At 35.5% G+C, this 18,229-nt stretch overlaps 2 protein-coding genes, 1 long non-coding RNA gene and 1 pseudogene across 4 annotated transcripts; 3 read left to right on the top strand and 1 right to left on the bottom strand.

The window, feature by feature from the left end:
* Window positions 1-127: 127 nt before the first annotated feature.
* LOC141695304 (triacylglycerol lipase 2-like) lies at window positions 128-1,658 on the top strand (annotated as a pseudogene).
* Window positions 1,659-2,313: 655 nt separating this feature from the next.
* Window positions 2,314-7,808, top strand: LOC141697675 (protein disulfide isomerase-like 2-3). Its single transcript, XM_074502166.1, has 9 exons — window positions 2,314-2,540; window positions 3,215-3,373; window positions 3,868-3,981; window positions 4,821-4,990; window positions 6,106-6,205; window positions 6,523-6,699; window positions 6,834-6,979; window positions 7,210-7,356; window positions 7,440-7,808. The coding sequence occupies exons 1-9, from the start codon at window positions 2,406-2,408 to the stop codon at window positions 7,606-7,608; spliced, it is 1,317 nt and encodes a 438-aa protein (XP_074358267.1). The 5' UTR covers window positions 2,314-2,405; the 3' UTR covers window positions 7,609-7,808.
* Window positions 7,809-8,606: 798 nt separating this feature from the next.
* Window positions 8,607-10,977, bottom strand: LOC141698278 (uncharacterized). The gene is made up of 3 exons (XR_012565039.1): window positions 9,633-10,977; window positions 9,033-9,488; window positions 8,607-8,940 (listed from the first exon to the last, which is right to left on the bottom strand). It is a non-coding gene; the product is annotated as an uncharacterized LOC141698278 (long non-coding RNA).
* Window positions 10,978-11,777: 800 nt separating this feature from the next.
* Window positions 11,778-17,431, top strand: LOC141697719 (putative lipid-A-disaccharide synthase, mitochondrial). Of its 2 annotated transcripts, XM_074502224.1 has the most exons (9): window positions 11,778-11,898; window positions 12,058-12,293; window positions 13,498-13,597; window positions 13,761-13,866; window positions 13,962-14,185; window positions 14,354-14,429; window positions 14,614-14,852; window positions 16,270-16,496; window positions 16,929-17,431. In XM_074502224.1, exons 2-9 carry the CDS (start codon window positions 12,070-12,072, stop codon window positions 17,119-17,121), a joined length of 1,389 nt encoding a protein of 462 aa, XP_074358325.1. In that variant the 5' UTR covers window positions 11,778-11,898; window positions 12,058-12,069; the 3' UTR covers window positions 17,122-17,431. The 2 variants fall into 2 exon arrangements, with proteins under 2 accessions (XP_074358325.1, XP_074358326.1); XM_074502225.1 differs by lacking the exons at window positions 16,270-16,496; window positions 16,929-17,431 and adding an exon at window positions 14,939-15,094.
* Window positions 17,432-18,229: the final 798 nt, after the last annotated feature.

The raw sequence follows: 18,229 nt of genomic DNA, 5'->3' as shown, positions 1-18,229 counted from the left end.
CATGCTACGAACCCTGTTTTATTTTGTCATTTAAACTCTGTTTATTAGCCAGTAGCAATTGGATTAATCTGGCGTGTACATCTGTGATTAGTTCAATCCATAAGCAAAATTTCAAATTTAAACAAAAATGAACGGTGTGCAATTTAAAAATCAATATATGGCCAACACAAACAGCAATGTGGATGAAATAAAGACAAATTGCAACAAGGAACTTGGCATCTCGGGCATATTGATTGATAGTTACATTATTGTTCAAGCAATGAAATCTAAAGTTCTATGGACATTGGCAAGCTGCAGATGTAATCAGCTAGCTCTACGTAATTTATTTGTGAAGAGCACACTGTAAGAACTGAATCTCCATGACTTCTTACATATAATTAATTTAAATTTCTGTTATGTCATCCACCGAAAGGTCTCTGTGTTATGATACAACATGGGTTGCTCATCGTTGATATCTTGCTGTCTGCGTTTTTTCCTCCCCAAAACAGTCATATTTTTAGTTTTAAATCCACTTCTATTGTTATTTTTGATACACAAAGCAGCTCATATAAGTAACTATTTTGTGACAGGATGGAATAACATGGCTGTTGAATTCTCCAAATGAGTCTTTAGCTTTCATTTTGGCTGATAATGGATATGATGTTTGGATAGGCAACACAAGGGGAACTAGTTACAGCCGTGGACATACATCACTTACCCCTGCTAATCCAGTTCTCTTTCAACTTATGTGTTCTACATAGTGTTCCTCACCAAATCCAGTTAAGTCTTCGACTAATCTGGCTCTTATATGTTTTACAGGCCTAGTGGGATTGGTCGTGGGATGAATTAGTATCATATGACTTTCCAGCCACATTCCAGTATGTTCATGATCAAGCAGGCCTAACATTGCACTATGTTGGGCATTCATTGGTAATACAAAAGATTTTCTTGCATTCTGTTTGTTCTATTTTTCCTGGTTCCAAGCCATGCTAACACTTAAAGTATAAAAGAGGTTTTTTCTGGTGATACTTCTAATCAGGGAACCTTGATTGCTTTGCTTCTTTTTCCCAAGACAAGACATTGAATATGTTACGTTCAGCTGCAATTGCTAGCATAGGCAAGGATTGCTGTGTGAACTCCTCCGCGACAGATATTTTTCTGCAACATGAGCCTTAATCAACAGCAACAAAGAACATGATTCATCTAGCTAGCTCAGAGTAAGTAAATGTCTAGTAAACCAAACCAAAATAATTCAGTATGTCCTACTCGGAAGGGTATAAATTGTGATGTACTTGTGAACGTTGCTCGTTGATCCTGTTTTAATATCGTGTTGTGTTTCATTGGACAGTGATCAGACAAACCCCTCCGGAATACAAAATGGCAAGCATTCCACCAAATGTTCCGCTTTTTCTGAGCAATGAAGGCCAGAACTTGCTTTCTGATGTGAAGTATGTGCAGACTCTGATCACGAAAGCCACAAGCTTGTAGTCCAGTTCACCGCAGACTATGCACAGGCTGACTATGTTTTTGCTGGGAATGCAAAGCAAGTTGTTTATGATCCTCTCATGGCCTTTTTCAAACTTCATCAACAAATTCACCTCCACAAATGTGGATTGACTTTGAAAATCGTGTACTGCTACCAGTTTGGTCATGCCACAAGAACTTGCTGTAAAATATAGACCATGTCCATAATTTAGGTTAGACTTCGTTACTTTAATTTTCAATATTAAATATTTTATTTTTTTATTTCATTACGCAAAAATATTGTGGCAAATATTTTTAGCTTTCCTTGAGCAAATATGCAAAAAAATAATTCTAATGCAAAAACTTAGTTAAATTTTTTATCACTCTCTTAATACAGATGATAAGTTTGTTAGGGACCACAATCACTACTCAAAAATTAAAATACAAAACATTAACTACTTATGAATCTATGTTATAGAAATCAGTTAATTTTTTAAAAATTGTCGATAAATTGCTCAAAAATCGGTCAAAAATATTGATCTTATTTGACCAATTCCCGATAAATCGCCGATAAATTATTCGATTCTTTAAAAATCATCCGATAAATCATAAATCGGGATATCTCAACCGAATAATTTTAACTTCCGATATCTATAAGGCTGCTTATGACAAAGCTACTTATGTTCATTTCTTATTTAAAAATTATATATATTCAAAATATTAGGAAGTCAAATTTATTAAAAAATTTATAAATTTTAAATGTTCCTGTATTGGGTAGAAAAATAAAAGATGGTATGGATTACGTGTAAGCCTCTTATTGGGCAATACACGTAGCTCAATTCAGCAAATAGAGAGAGCAACTTAAATCAACCCCAGGGTTTTTTATTTCTCCTCCTCACTCGCTCACCTCGTCGGAACTCGGATCAGTTGACTCACCGAATCACCCTTCGAATAAATAAAAAATGCATAAATCTTCAGCTATATTCATAACCATTTCATCAATCTTATACTTATCTCTATTTAGCGCCACCGTTGAGGCATTGTATGGATCATCATCACCTGTGCTTCAGCTTACTCCCGACAATTTCAAGTCCAAGGTACTATACACACAGCTTTTATGTACGTATTTATACATTTATTTGCTTAGATATTTCATTTTCACTTGATTAAATGATTTATAGTAGATCTGATGTGTTAAATTTCTAATTAGCAATCACTAATCTAAAATTTGCATATAGTAGATATTGTGTATAGTATGTTATACTGATGAAAGTGAACACTCACATTAGGTTTCTTCGTAAAACAGTAATCGACTTATCGGTAATTTAGAACGTATTGTTTTTGCTTGTGTATACTGCACACGGATTTTGTTAGTCAGTTTTTCTGTACTTGTCTATTATTAGGTTTTTACTTGAAACTCGTTTTTGCTTTTACTATTTTTAGCATTTTGCTATATAAAAATCCGAAGATGAAAAAGTAAAAACCGTAAGAGTTAACATATTAGTGCTTATAGTGTGTTTTGCTTCTGCGTATGTGTTTACTTAAGTGGATGTATTTGATTTTTATATTTATAAATTTGACATTAATACATTACTTTTGTGCGTGCTCAGATAAATATTTGTTATGAATTTGTCCTCTGGCCTTATTAATGCTTATCTACTTAGTTTGTATGCTAGCATTTGATACTATGTCAGCAATTATAGGCGAAAAAGCAAAAATGCATAAGCATAACATGTTTTCAATAATGTTATCCTTTTGCAAATGGTTGCAGGTTCTGAATTCAAATCGCGTAGTATTAGTTGAATTTTTTGCACCTTGGTGTGGTCATTGTAAAGCTCTTACCCCCGTCTGGGAAAAGGCTGCTACCGTCTTAAAAGGTGTTGCAACTGTAGCAGCTCTTGATGCTGATGCTCACAAATCACTTGCTCAGGTTTGATATAGCTGGACAAATAATCTTTTAAATGTGTTATCTGAACATCTTTTCGTGCATGGATTCTTTACTGGATTGTTATCACTGAATCTTATTCATAATTGGCGAATGTCTACAATTAATGGGAAATAATTGGAGGAAAACTGTTAGCATGAGTGCATAATTATACCAATACATGGTATTTATATACTTCGGCTTAATGCTGTCATTTTCTTTGCCTTGTTTAAAGGTCTTTATGTTTTGTATTTTCAACTTCTCATATTGTGAAATTACACGTATAGTCATAATGAATAGGGTACAGATAGATAAACACAAGGAACTTACGTATCATTGTACATGATCTTTCATACTAGTATCGATTTACAGAAATTCTCTCTACAAGCTTTCTTGTCCTGTTAACTTGCTCTCGTACAGGCAGTTCCTATCTGTTCAAGTTTTTATATAATACTGTACTTGTTATTTCTGACCTAGTCTTCTTTCTTTATCAACTCTAGGAATACGGGATTCAAGGATTTCCAACAATCAAGGTGTTTTTACCTGGAAAACCTCCTGTAGATTACCAGGGTGCTAGGGATGCCAAAGCAATTTCAAATTTTGCATATCAACAGGTTGGCGCTTGTAATCTGAGTAGTCGATTTATTATCCCACCTCTTGTTGCTTAAGGTTGATAATGATAAGTTACATGAACCGGGGAGGAGCGTCTACTTGGACATGTATTCTCTGAAGTCTCCAGCATCTTTTCCAATTTTCTACATTAAGATGATGGTCCCGGAAGTATTAGAACCTTTATGCATGTCCAAGTGTCAACAATGGTCGAGAATAGTACTGTGACTAAAGTTTTCATTTAACGTTATCTTTTGCTACAATAATATGTGATGGGGCAACGTCAGATCATTTTTCATTAGATGAGAACCCGTATTACCTTCTATATATTATTAGCGTAAGAGGGTTAATGTGTTGTGGTAACTTTGACATCTTGATTTTCAAAATTGCATTTATAAAGCTAAATTTAGACGCAACATATAATATTTTTTTTCTTTGTTGTGCATATTGATCATTTTCAAGATTGATGGAGCTTAGGGCCAGCCCTGAGGTTGACGCCGCCATAGTCAAATCCATATTAGGGGACCCTAATACATATGCATACTAAATGTTCACTGATTTATATGTGTATATATATAGAGAGAGAGATTTAGAAATTCTGAGGCCCTTAAGTTCGGGGGGCCTAGACGCAAGTCTTGTTCACCTAAAATCAGGGCCACCCCTGATAGAGCTTTAATTGTTGATCCCTGTATATCTCCCATGTTAGCTAGTCTATATGGGAGGGTGAGACTTGAGAGCTTAGCATTTATTTACATGTTATACTAATTGTAAGTAATATTTATGATGATGTACGAAAAGTTGCCTAGCTAAAATATTGTTTGCTGATGTGTGCTGCTTTATACAGATTAAGGTGCTTTTAAAGGAGCGGTTAGATGGAAAAGCAACAGGAAATTCAGGTGAAAAATCGAGTGCGAAATCAGAGCCCAGTGCATCAGTAGAATTAACTTCTCTGAATTTTGATGAGTTGGTGCTTAAAAGCAAAGAGCTTTGGGTTGTGGAGTTCTTTGCACCTTGGTAAGTAGTAAGTCATCTGTGTTGAATCCCATATATAGTTGTGGAAAGGAAGTTATACCTTTATTCTTTACTCTGAAATATCTTGTTTCATAATTTTGGCAAGCTAGCGTAACTGAAGAGGTCCTAAACCTTAAATATTGTGGTAGTTTGTGAGGATACAAACTAGTGTAGGTACTATTGTAGTAACTATAGTCTATAGCATGAAAATGTATTTTATGGAGGCTTTATGTTTCTAAGACTTCTGCAATTGAAGAAGCAAATGACAAGCCAGGTGTGATAAAGTTACTTTTATTAAGAAGACCAGAACATTGATGGATTAAAATTGTAAATCAAGTAATATGAAAACCTGTAAACAGTAAAACAGATTTACTGAATAGGTTACCTACACTTTAAGTTATGCCTCAACTAAGTACATTATTAGATTTTTAGAGTAAAAATTTATGAATACAAAAAGTAGTTTATATAGGGAAAATTTGGTTAATGTCTTCAGATGGGAGTTGGACCTTGTTGTGAACATTTACCAAGCCATCCCGTGTAATACTATAACAACATTAAGAGGAACTAAGCAGTGAAGTACCTTTAGCACCTACTTACTGAAGTGGACACATAAGTGGGTATGTCATTTTGTTGTCCCACCCTTATAATAAGAAGATTAACAATTTTATTATTGTAGACATTACTGTATGAAAGTGTCTATATTTCTAGTTTACTAGATTTTTTAGCTCTTTATTATGTACTTAATTAATATTCACTATTTATTGTTCAATTATAATTTACTTGGTTACTTGTTCTATAGGTATCCGTATACCAGATCTCGTTAATCTTGATTCTTCTTAATTGGGTCAATAATACACTACTTAATCTACTCTTCTAAAACACCGAATTCGAGTCCAGCTTTGTTAAGTCCAATTAGATTCCCTGTTATAGTATTTGGTTATATTAAGCTTGCCTCATATTTTAAAGTCATTCTATGGTCTTGTCTTTAGCTGTCCAAGCATAACGTGAATGAACTTCAAACTATCCTGATTAGTCTGGTTATACACGGACATATTATGTCTCACTGTGTATATCATGTTATATCACGAGTTCTACGTGATAATTTTTTCCATTTCAAGGTGTGGACACTGTAAGAAGCTTGCTCCAGAGTGGAAGAAGGCATCAATTAACTTGAAAGGCAAGGTGAAGCTGGGTCATATTGATTGTGAAGCTGATAAGGTACCATTTGGTTATTCTGTTTCTTTTTTGTTCTGTCTGTTCGATTGTTAAATATTTGTAACTGTTTGTTTGTTTAATTTTTTTTTTGCTGAATAACTAATTGCTTGACCAATATGCTATCATGTAATGCTTTTCAATTTGGTTATAGTTTTTCGCTATTGATTGCTGACTTGAGCAAATTATATAGTTATTTGCCTTCAATCACATTTTCTTTGTTCTTTTTATGCGAACATTTTATGGAGCACCAATTTGCATTATGACAGTCGGTTAATTTGGAATGTGTTCATCTGATTCTTGTTGTGGTTTTGGATTACCAGACTCTTATGAGCAGGTTCAACGTAGAAGGTTTCCCTACTATCTTGGTATTTGGTGCAGACAAAGACAGACCCTCTAGATATGAAGGAGCAAGATCTGCCTCCGCAATTGAATCATTTGCTCTTGAGCAACTGGAAACTAACCTTCCACCTCCAGAAGTTACCGAGTTAACAAGCCAAGTAAGCTTTTTTAAAATCATGTATTGCAATTGACAATCGTTGGTATATATCATTTTCTTTTCTTTGACAAGTATCAATACCTAAAGTGCCAAGTGTACAATCTTATACTGTTTCTTTTTTATATTTTTATATAGGACATAATGGAAGATAAGTGTGGCTCAGCTGCCATCTGTTTTGTTGCTTTTCTTCCTGACATCTTGGACTCAAAGGCCGAGGGAAGGAATAAATACCTAGAGCTGTTGTTATCAGTTGCTGAGAAGTTCAAAAAGAGTCCTTATAGGCAAGAGAGCACTATCCTTTATTCTTGTCTAAATTATATCTGAAATCAGAGTTGTATATGTTATCCTTTGACGTACCAAAATCCCAATATCCAAGCTAGTAGCATGTGATTGTTAGAAGATATAAGAACTAAGATAAGCACTAACATCATACACATATGTTAGCTGAGAGAAACATGATAGACTGGTAATTTGTGTAGGGAAATTATAACGAGATTTTTATCTCTTGCAGCTATGTCTGGGCAGCAGCAGGTATGCAGCCGGAGCTTGAGAAGCAGGTAGGGGTTGGTGGTTATGGGTATCCGGCTTTGGTAGCTCTGAATGTGAAGAAAGGAGCTTATGCCCCACTTCGCAGTGCTTTCGAACGTGATCAGATTATGTAAGCATACTTTGATGTCAATCTTACATTATTCTGTTAATTTGACGGGATTGTGAACCTATATTGTTGGATCTCGTTTTCAGAGATTTTATCAGGGAAGCTGGACTTGGGGGAAAGGGTAATCTGGCTCTTGGGAGTGCACCCCAGATTGTAAAGACTGAACCTTGGGATGGAAAGGATGGGCAAATTATTGAGGAAGACGAGTTCTCTCTTGATGAACTAATGGGGGAAGAGAGCAAGGATGAGTTGTGAACTTTTGGACTACATGAACAGCACAGAAAATGAATTGAAAGTGTTGCAAGATTTTGATCTTAACAGCATGTATTGTATTTTATAGATAAATTTGAAGTAAGAAACCGATAATCACCTTCCTTTTTTTGGTCATGAAACTGATAATTACCTTATATTCATCAAATTATTGCAATGGTGTTTTGACTTAAATTTAAATCCCACGTTCTCGTTTTGTCCAATTTGACCGATTTCCAATAAATCGCCGATAAATCATCTGATTTTTTAAAAATAATTTGATAAATTGCAAATCGATACCTCAACCCAATAATTTCAATTTCCGAAATCTGTAACATTGGTGAGAAGCAATGCAATCAAATTCTCATATCTTGTAGCTACTGGTCATAGTTGGAGAATGGATAATGCCCATTCGAAATTATTACATGTATTGTTTAACGATATGAAAGCTTAATAAATTTCTTTTTTGTGGCAAAATAATAAATATTGAATGAAATATATAGACTTGAATGATAAATAAAATTTCAGTTTTATATAATTATCGGCTTGGACAAGTCTACGATTGAAAACTTGGAAGGGCGGTCCAAAATGTTACTTCTTCTCTTCTGTCCTATTCATTTTTATACATTTTTCCTTTTCGGATATCCTATTCAATTCTGCACATTTCAAAACTTATCAAAAATAGTAAAAAATTTATAATATAAAATTAACTACACCCACTTAGAGAAAGTCCAATGCAATGTTATAAGTGATGTTATTTCTATAATTTGAAATCAAATGTCAAAAATTTCAACTCCAAAGTAGTTCTATACTTGGATGCAAATATGTATATATGCATACTTGTTCTAAATTTGAAACCAATGATGCATTTATTCATCTATCCACATCATCATACTCAAAGAGAGAGAAAGTTCGAAAGGTATCTGGAACTAGTATCGGAAGATGAAATTAAGCGGGCAATATTTGCTATGCACACAGAAAAATCACCGGGAATTGACGGGCTCAATCCGGCTTTTTTTCAAACATATTGGGATATTGTGAAAAGAGTAATGCTAGATAACCCAAAAGTTGTACCAAAATAGTTACAAAATGACGTGGCATAACATATGTTGAAATATAATTCGTGGGTACATATGAAAGCACGCGGGTCTCGTATTATTACGAGGAAAGTTAACCTTTATAAAGGATGTTACCCACTTATGTCAGAAGTTTTTTGATACAGGCGAATTACCTGAGGGCATAAATCGCACTCTTATTTGTGTAATTCCAAAATTTAAGAAGCCGAAACAGATGTCGGACCTTCGACCTATCTCCTTGTGTAACGTTCCCATGAGAATCCTGTCAAAAGTCATGACGAATAGATTAAAGCCCTGCTTGAAGTCAATAATCTCTAAAAATCAAAGTGCCTTCATTGAAGTTCGCTTACTCACAGATAATGCATTGATACTTTTCGAGTTAAATCATCATATTCGGAGAAAACCCAGGGGGTGGCTGGTTTAAAGATCGATGTATCGAAGGCCTATGATCATTTGGAATGGCAATTTGTGGAGCACATGTTGAACAAATTCGGTTTTCACTCAGTTTGGGTAAGCAGGTTAATGGCTTGTGTTACTATAGTATCTTACAGTTTTCTTCATAATGGGATATTTTTGGGGAGATTAAGCCCTCAGAAAGGGGTTCGTCAGGGAGATCATATCTCTCCTTATCTCTACATCCTATGTGCTGCAGCATTGTCGGCCATCTTGAGACGCTGTGAAGAATGTAATTTAATTCGAGGTTGTAAAATTGCAAGAGGAGCTCCAAGTGTTTCTCACCTCCTCTTCGCCGACGATTGTTATTTTTTCTTCAGGGCAACACAAACGGAAGCAGGAATTATGAAGACAATCCTAAACATATATGAGAACTTATCAGGTCAGGCAATTAACTATGAGAAATCAAACATTGTATTTAGCTCGAATACAAGTATGGAGGATAGAGGTTTGGTCTGTAATAGCTTGGGCGTTAGTGAAGCTAGTAGTCCTGGTAAATACCTTGGAATGCCAATGACCGTTGGGAGAAATAAGGGGGAAGTCTTCGGTTTTCTGACTGATCGTGTAAGGAAGAAATTGGAGGCATGGGTTAATAAGGAGTTAGCAAAAGCAGGAAAAATCACGTTATTGAAATCAGCTGCACATGCGTTGCCAAACTTTTGGATGTCCTTGTTCTTGATCCCAAGTAATATAATTGATGCAATAGAAAAGTTAATGAATGTGTTTTATTGGGGGGGGCAATGCGAGTGGTAAAGGTATTGTTTGGTTAGAATGAGATAAATTTTGTAGCCCGAAAGCTGGAGGTTGTTTGGGGTTGAAAAACTTAAAAGAACTTTAATATAGCTATGTTAGCGAGTGACTGCGATTATGAAGGCACGGTATTTCCCTACGTCGGATTTTCTAAATACAGAACTAGGGGCTAACCCTACTTATGTTTGGCGCAGTATTGTCAGTGCTCAGGAAGCTTTAAAAGCGGGATGTCGTATAAAAATTGGAGATGGTAAATCTACAAATGTATGGAGAACTCCGTGGCTTCCAGATCAAGATCATGATAATAGTTTTATGTCGACTGAGATGCCTTACCAACTACATGATGCTTCAGTTGCAGGCTTTATGTGTATGGAAGGTAGGAGATGGGATTTAGAAGTGCTGCAAGATATCTGCAATGACATGGACTTAGAGCTTATTAAATGAATTCCAATTCCATTGATGGAACGTAAAGATACTTGGTTCTAGATTAAGGATGAGAAAGGCTTATTTACTGTAAAGAGCTGCTACTAGTGGCTGCAAGGGGAGTCTACTATGGTCTTTGAAAATTTATGGAAAAAGTTGTGGTCATTGAAAGTGCCAGGAAAAGTCAGTGATTTCATGTGGCGTCTCTGTCGTGGGTGCTTACCAACAGCTAGTGCTTTGGTCATGAGAAGAGTTGACATTGATGTTTTATGTCCTTGGTGCCACAGTGAAGTGGAAACTGATGGGCATGTTTTGTTTGCTTGTGGTTTCTCCAAGTCTGTCTGGCAAGCTTCAGATGTTAATTCTTTGATCCAATTTGTTCCTGGTGACTCTGCGTTTAATGTCCTGAATAAATGTTTCTCTGTTGGTACGAATGAGCAATGTGTTCTTATTGGAATGATATGGTGGAGTTTGTGGAATAGAAGAAATAAATAGGTTTGGGGAGAGTGAATGGGTCGGATTTTGGGGTTTTGGTTGCTGCTTGTAATTTATTTTATGATTGGAGGGAAGCTCAAACCACAGCCAGTTTGTCTGTGACGCAAGAAAGGAACCAGGCATTGAAGAAATGGCGGAAACCCCCAGATGGTTGGTTTAAAATAAATGTGACGCCTCAGGAGTTGTTAATGGCTGTGTGAGAATATGTTGTGTCATTCATGATACTCGAGGAAACTTTGTGGGAACTAGATGCTCCAAGGTTAAAGGACGATGACAGCCTAGGGAAGCTGAAGCCAACAGCCTTAAATAAGCAATATCCTGGACTAGACTGCTCGGCCTCAAATGCTGTAGTTTTGAAATTGATTCGCAGATGCTAGCTCAGGCCTGCAAGGGGCAATCTGGTGATTCATATTTTCATACCCTTATTTTAGATTGTATTCAAGAATTAAAGCACATTGATCAAGTGCTAATAGATTTCGTTTATCGGTTTGCGAATTGTATAGCTCATTTGCTTGTAAATACTGCGCATTCTTTGTCAGGCTGTGAAGAGTGACTTGTCATTCCTCCTGATTTTATTAATCATGTACTCATAATTGATACTTCTTAAGTAATGCAAGTATGACGTGTTAAAAAAAATGAAACTTATAACAAAATGACAAAATGACAAAATTTAGGCAAATAAGAAAATATTTGATTTCAAAATATATTTATCATTAGAGTTAGTTTTGTTTTAGCACCAAAATACACTTTTTGATACCAAATTATAGCAATAATAACTATAATTATTTTGCAGTTATTTTGCATTTTGCATTGAATTGGCTCTTACATACATTATTTTCTTCCACTACACTAAATTTATATATTTAATATTGATTGATTAACCCCACTGCTTTTCCCATTTTTTTTAATTTTTTTTATAACATTTCACATTTTTTTAACATACTGTACATGTCAAAAACCAAAAGTATACTACTTAAATTTAGGCCCATGGCAAGAGAGCCCACTCTCACTGACCCGCACTGAAGTAGTCCAATTTCTAAAACCCACAAATACAAATCGCCGGTGCCGGAAAATCATCTCCGCCGTCACAATAATTCTGGTAAATTTTATTGTAATTATAATTTTATTTTTTAATAATTACGTGGTTCTTATATAAGTTGTTTATTCTTTTTATGTAATGTCTGCAATTATAAGCGTATCAATTGATATTTAAGTTGTAGCTCTAGACATGATATTATTTATGTGTGTCTTTGTTCAGGGAGATCTGAAGATGTTTAGAACATTAGATTTTTATGAAAGAGTGAACAGTGTTTGTTTATTTGCACAAGTGAAAAGATGGTTTTCGTATTCTGCGGTAGATTTGGCTTTTAAAGATGGAGAATTAAGGGTTTTTATAGTTGCTGGAGAGGTTTCTGGAGACTCTATTGCTTCTCGTTTGATGGCTTCTTTGAAAAGCCTCTCTCCGTATCCTACTCGCTTTGCTGGTGTTGGAGGGTAAGCTACATTAGCCCCCTATTACACCTCATGCTTATTTTCCGTAATATATGTGGAAACACCCCGTAATATATGTGTATTATGTTAATTTCCCAATGCTGTCGCGGCCTGGTCTGGTATAGTGATTTTAAAAACATTTATGTTTGTGAAGCTTTTAGTATGATCAAAGGCGTATTTTTTGTTGTTTGAAAATGTTAATACTATTACTGAGCGGTGATATTGACTATGGGATTTCTGTCGTCATGCTTATTAAATTGTCTGCCTAATTAGTTGAACAAACTACTTGGAAATTATTCTCTTCCATGGTTGAAGGAATGTAGGTTAGTCATTAACATAATCCTGAAACAAGAGAGCCGAAGACAACAAAAGTTTGTGGGAAAAACCTGAAAGGCGTAAGAATTATGATTGAGACCATGCTGAAGCAATATTATCTTCAGAATGTTCTTTCTCCAGATATGACTATTTAAGATCTTTTGCTATATACAGACTTAGACCGCTATATGTACGTGAACTGATGACCTTTAGACCATGACGCCCCTCACTTAGTTCTCAAACACCCTGTTTACCAATGTCGGGACAAGGGCATCAAAATGAATCAAATGCCTTTTAGCATCAAGGCGAGCATATCCTAGAACAACACCATCTAACTCGTGCAACTCAGCTACTCCCTCCGTCCCGTTAAACGTTTCCCCTTTTGACTTTTTGTACTGTTCACGGTAAGCGATTGACTACTAATTTACGTCTAATCTATAATATCAAACATAGTCATGAGTGATTTTGTTGGATTCGTATTTATGAGTACTATAATATGGTGAAGTTTTTATATTTAATACTAATACGAAATTAAAGATATTAACAATCAAAAATGTGCATTGGCAAACGTGTCCAACACAAATAGGAAACGTATTTAGGGACGGAGGGAGTACTTGTTAATTTGTTACCCATGTTTGAATTGGGAAAAAATGGCAGCAGTGTTCAGAACTTCCATGCATAAAGTGTAATAAAAATTAAATTTCAAAAATCAGGTTTGTAACAAAAGATATTAACTTAGGCAGTTCTGACAATTTGGGTTTGCATGGCGTAAATCACCAATGTTCTTTGATGTCATACTGCAGTGGTTGTAACATGTAGTCAGGGATCTTCAATAGAATGTGCTGTTGTTTTCAGACTTAATCAGTGCTAACTAATATTCTGTGCCTTGCAGGGTTATGATGTCGAAGCAAGGGTTAAAATCTCTATTCCCCATAGAGGATATAGCAGTGATGGGGATCTGGGAACTACTGCCACATCTTTATAAGTTCAAAGTAGTTATATGTCTTCAACTAATCTAAACTTGTAGTACAAGCAAAATAGTGGCGAAGTTTGGTGCTTCCTTTTATCAGTAAAGTTTTGTTTATAGGCAGGTTAGGTTTCCTGAAACAGTGAATCTGATCGGGACTAATCTTGTATTAAAATTTGTTATGGCAGGTTCGTTTGAAAGAGACAATAAAAGCAGCAGAGTTGTTTCAACCTCATGTTGTGGTGACAGTAGATTCGAAGGGGTTCTCATTTCGTCTTCTAAAGCAATTACGGGGTACATATTCAGCCACCAGAGATTGATTAATTCCTAAACCTTGTTCTTATTTATCTAAAGTATGTTGTAGGAAAATTGCGGAATCCTTTTTGCAGTTAGATATGCTCAGCAAGGATTGGTTGGTCCTCCACAGTTCCACTATGTAGCACCATCGTTCTGGGCCTGGAAAGGAGGTGAAAAGAGACTCAAAGGGCTTTCTCAATTTGTTGATCATGTTTTGTGCATCCTTCCATTTGAGGAGTATGTTTGCAAACTAAATGGACTACCTGCAACTTTTGTGGGCCACCCTACACTGGAAGATGTTTTAGAGTTAAAGCTGGTAATAATGCATTTTTAATTTTTTTGTTCTCTGTTAAAAACTTATTATATAAGATAGTGTTGAAGGGCATACATAATGGAGCAAGTGCCGGTTCATGATGCTCATGTCAACTATCCATCAGTTACATCGGATTTAGATATTAAATAAGATTTTTTTGATCTTTATTAGGCAAAGAATGTTGCAATTGATTGGAAGGTGCTAGGAAATGCCGAAAATTTTAAAACTAAATATGGAATATCTTCAGGTAGAGTGGCTGATCTTTACCAAACTTTAATTGTTAAGGACACATGTAAATTTCGCTTGCAACTGTAGGAGTAAATCTTAATTTTTTTTTATCTGTTTGAGGTTGCCCCTATACAAAAAGAAAGTTTGATGTGTATTTGAGCAAAGTTTCCTCCACTAAATCCATCTACTCATGATTTTTTAAGGATCCACTATTGTTACCCTGCTTCCTGGGAGCAGATTACAAGAGGTTACCCGAATGCTTTCTGTCTTCTCAAGCACTATGGAATTACTAAAGAGCTCATTTCCAGAGTTGACTGCAGTAATTCATGTAGCACCTAATCGGCATGTGGAAGACTATATCAGCAAAGTTGTTGACGAGTGGCCTGTACCAGTTGTATTGATACCTGGGGAGATATCACGCCTCAAGTACGACGCATTTGCTGTAAGGCATCTTAACCTATTTACGTTTCTTCTGGAACTCTACCATTAGTTACTGGCAGAGTACATTTCAAGCATCTTCTTTTATAGGAATATGAAGATTGGGCATCTGTAGTAATTCTAACCCAAGACTTCAATAACATGTAGTCTTGTTCTGAAAAGTTTACCGTATGATCCAAAGAGAAGTGATGACTGATGACATTCTTTTTTTCCCAAGTGATGACATTCTTTCTTTGTAAGGAGAGAGGAGACAAATATCAAATATATCCCTGGTTAGCAAATTGCTTATTCGTTGCAAAATCTCTTCTACATTTTTTCCTTTTCACGCTAACCCAAAATATTTCCCGCTGGATAGATAATGCCACTTAAAATAGTGCTTGTGTGGTTCATCGTAGGATTTGGATTTCATTGGAACTTGGTGTTAAATTCCTTTACAAAATTCCTAGGATGTTGAAAAACACGTTTGGTTGACATATAGGAATCTATATTTCGTGGTTGACATGTGGGTACCCAACATACGATGTTGGGTTCTTGCAAGTTTCACTTGGGTCCCATATCTGGATTTGCACAAAAGGCCCACCGGGCCGGGCTTTGACCGGACCTTAAAAAGCCCGGGCTTTGACCGGGCCGGGCTTTTCGGGCTTTGACTTTGACCCGGCCGGGCCGGGCTTTCCGAAAATGTCAGAGCCCGTTTGGGCCCTCGAGGCGGGCCTAACCGGGCTTTTTTTCGGGCGGGATCGGATCGGGCCGGGCTTTTTTCTAATTTAAATCGGATCGAGTATTATTAGAGATTCTGAAGAATATATATATTAGCAACTAGATCATCATAAAAATGTATTAGTTTACATGAAATATTTTATGAAAGCATTACTTCGTTGAAAACATTTAAGTTCGGCAAAAAGTAAACATGTTTATAGAATAATATGTTTTATCATTGTTATGATAACAATGATATCCAAATATATACAGTGTACTTATTATATCTTCTTTCATTATTTATGTAACGAAGTATATAAATATTATTAATCACAAATATGTAAATATATATGTGTTTAAAATATTATTTATATTTATAGTAAATGTGAATTTATAAATATATAATAAAATATATTAGAATAATCAAATTATAACCGGGTTTTTTCGGGCTTTTAATCGGGCCGGGCCGGGCTGAAGCCCGGGATTTTAACCGGGCCGGGCCGGGCTTTGCCTAAAAATATAGGGCCCGTCGAGGCCCGAAGCCCGGGCCGGGCTTTGACCGGATCGGGCCGGGCCAGATTTTCGGGCCCGGGCTTTTTATGCATCTCTGAATTCTGGATATAGACTGAAACATAGAGATTCTTTTAGATTTTTTTTAAGTTTGATTTTATTTTTTTATATTAATAGTTGTTTTTTTTACTGAGAACGTTTCTGTATTCATGTAGGCAAGCAGAGTAGCATTATGTACATCAGGGACAGTGGCTTTGGAATTGCAGCTTGCACAATTACCATGTGTAGTTGCATATCGTGCCCATCTATTAACTGAGCTGTTCATACGTTATAAAGCTAAAGTATCACATATCTCCCTGCCGAATATTCTTCTGGGCTCGTCTGTCATCCCTGAAGCTCTCTTCACAGCGTGCACTCCCTCAAAGCTGGCACCGCTGCTTATGTAAGATGTGTTATTGTAACAGAAATGCTTTTTTTTATCAAGTCTTCTTAGAAGTATGAAATCAGAGGTCTGGACAAATACTTTCTTATTGTCACAGTGATGAAGAATTTCAATAAGAATATAAACCTGTTTGTTATGAGCATTTACCTCGTTAGAAGTCTAATAGAAGTGTTTATTACTACATGAGGTTGACAAATCACCTAGATCTAAAAAATTATGAAAAAGTGGTGTATGAAAGAGTCTTGTGTGGATTGTTCCCCTCTGTGCCACGTAACATTGTCAAAAAGTATAGTAAATTCTTGTATTAAGTATAGCATTACTCAAGATATTGTCAATATTTTGTTTTAATGCTATCTCGTTAATAAAATATGCTTTAATTTTAGTAGTAATTATTTCTAACCCGTCCTTACTTCAAAGATGTGCTGTTTACAGGGACCTCATAAACAATGAAGCCTGTCGAGAACAACAGATTGCTGCTGCTAAAAAGGTTATTAAATCATTGTGTCCAATGAAACGACTTGAATCGATTGGCTCTGGACTGAATAATCCAGAAAGTTTGTTGCCATATTACACGCCAAGCTCTATTGCTGCCCATACTGTTTTATACAATCAGAGAATTTTATGACTTGCAGTTCAGTCATTGTAGTTGAAAGTAGTGCCCCTGTTCAGAATGGAGATCAATACCACAACAGTTGGGCAAAAAGGAGATGTTTTTTGAAACTTGAAGGTCCAAAATGCAGTTGGTCTTAGAAAGGAATTTTTGCCAAGTCAATTCGATAGCTTGTAGTCTGTGCTACAGGTTGTAGTTTGAAAACCACCAAATTTTTAAAAGCTTGCTATCTTATTCTTAATATTAACAAATTTCTACTGTACCCCGGGGTAGCTGAATAACTCATTTTTCTTATAATCTTCGCTTGAAATGGCATTTTTGTATATTTACCTATTTTGAAGTGTTTGTATACATTGGTCAAATAGTAGCAATTAAAATAGGGAGCTGATACGTGCATACCCTAAATTTAGACTTAATTGCAGTAACCCGCATAACTGAAATTTTAATTTTTTTAACGGACGATTGCATTCCGTCAAATCAGTTTAACAGACGTTAGTTTGCAGGGGTAAATTCGGAAATCTAAAACTAAAGCTGTTAGGTAATGAATTATACACAGGGGTGAATATGTTTTTGTGTTTTTATACTTTTCTTGAATTATTTTGGCTGTGAACAAAGTAAATCAATTGTTGTAGTAAAATGTGTTCATGCATAAATTAAACATGCAATGATAAAGAACACATATCTTTTCAAAACTCACTTAATTTTATATTAAAATTAAGAATGTTTTGCTACAAAATTTCTAGACTCTTTGTTGATAAAGAGCTTAACTTCAATCTTGAGAGAATACAAGAGTTCCTTATCTAAAATTGTCACAACTAACAAAGGACCAGTGTTAACTTTATAATTTAGTTAACTGCTAGTTTACACAGTGTATAATAAGACATGCTATTAACGTTAGTAAGCTGTCATTTGTCATTTCCATTTAAGAAAAAGTATATCTTCCATTTCTGGCTTAGCATATCTTTGCATACTATGTTAACTTTGATCTTCCTTTGTCAGTTAATCTTCATCCTTGATCTTGCACACACTTCAAACTGCTTTTTGTAGACTTGTCAATCCAGATGGTTGGATTGTTTGTTGATTGTAAATCTTGGATATTGAATAGGTCTGCAATTTTGTACTT

The sequence above is a fragment of the Apium graveolens genome, chromosome 11, assembly GCF_009905375.1.
Source record: "Apium graveolens cultivar Ventura chromosome 11, ASM990537v1, whole genome shotgun sequence".
Taxonomy (NCBI): Eukaryota; Viridiplantae; Streptophyta; class Magnoliopsida; order Apiales; family Apiaceae; genus Apium; species Apium graveolens.
The sequence above is the reverse complement of the archived record's forward strand: the minus strand, read 5'-3'. Positions and strand labels throughout refer to the sequence as shown.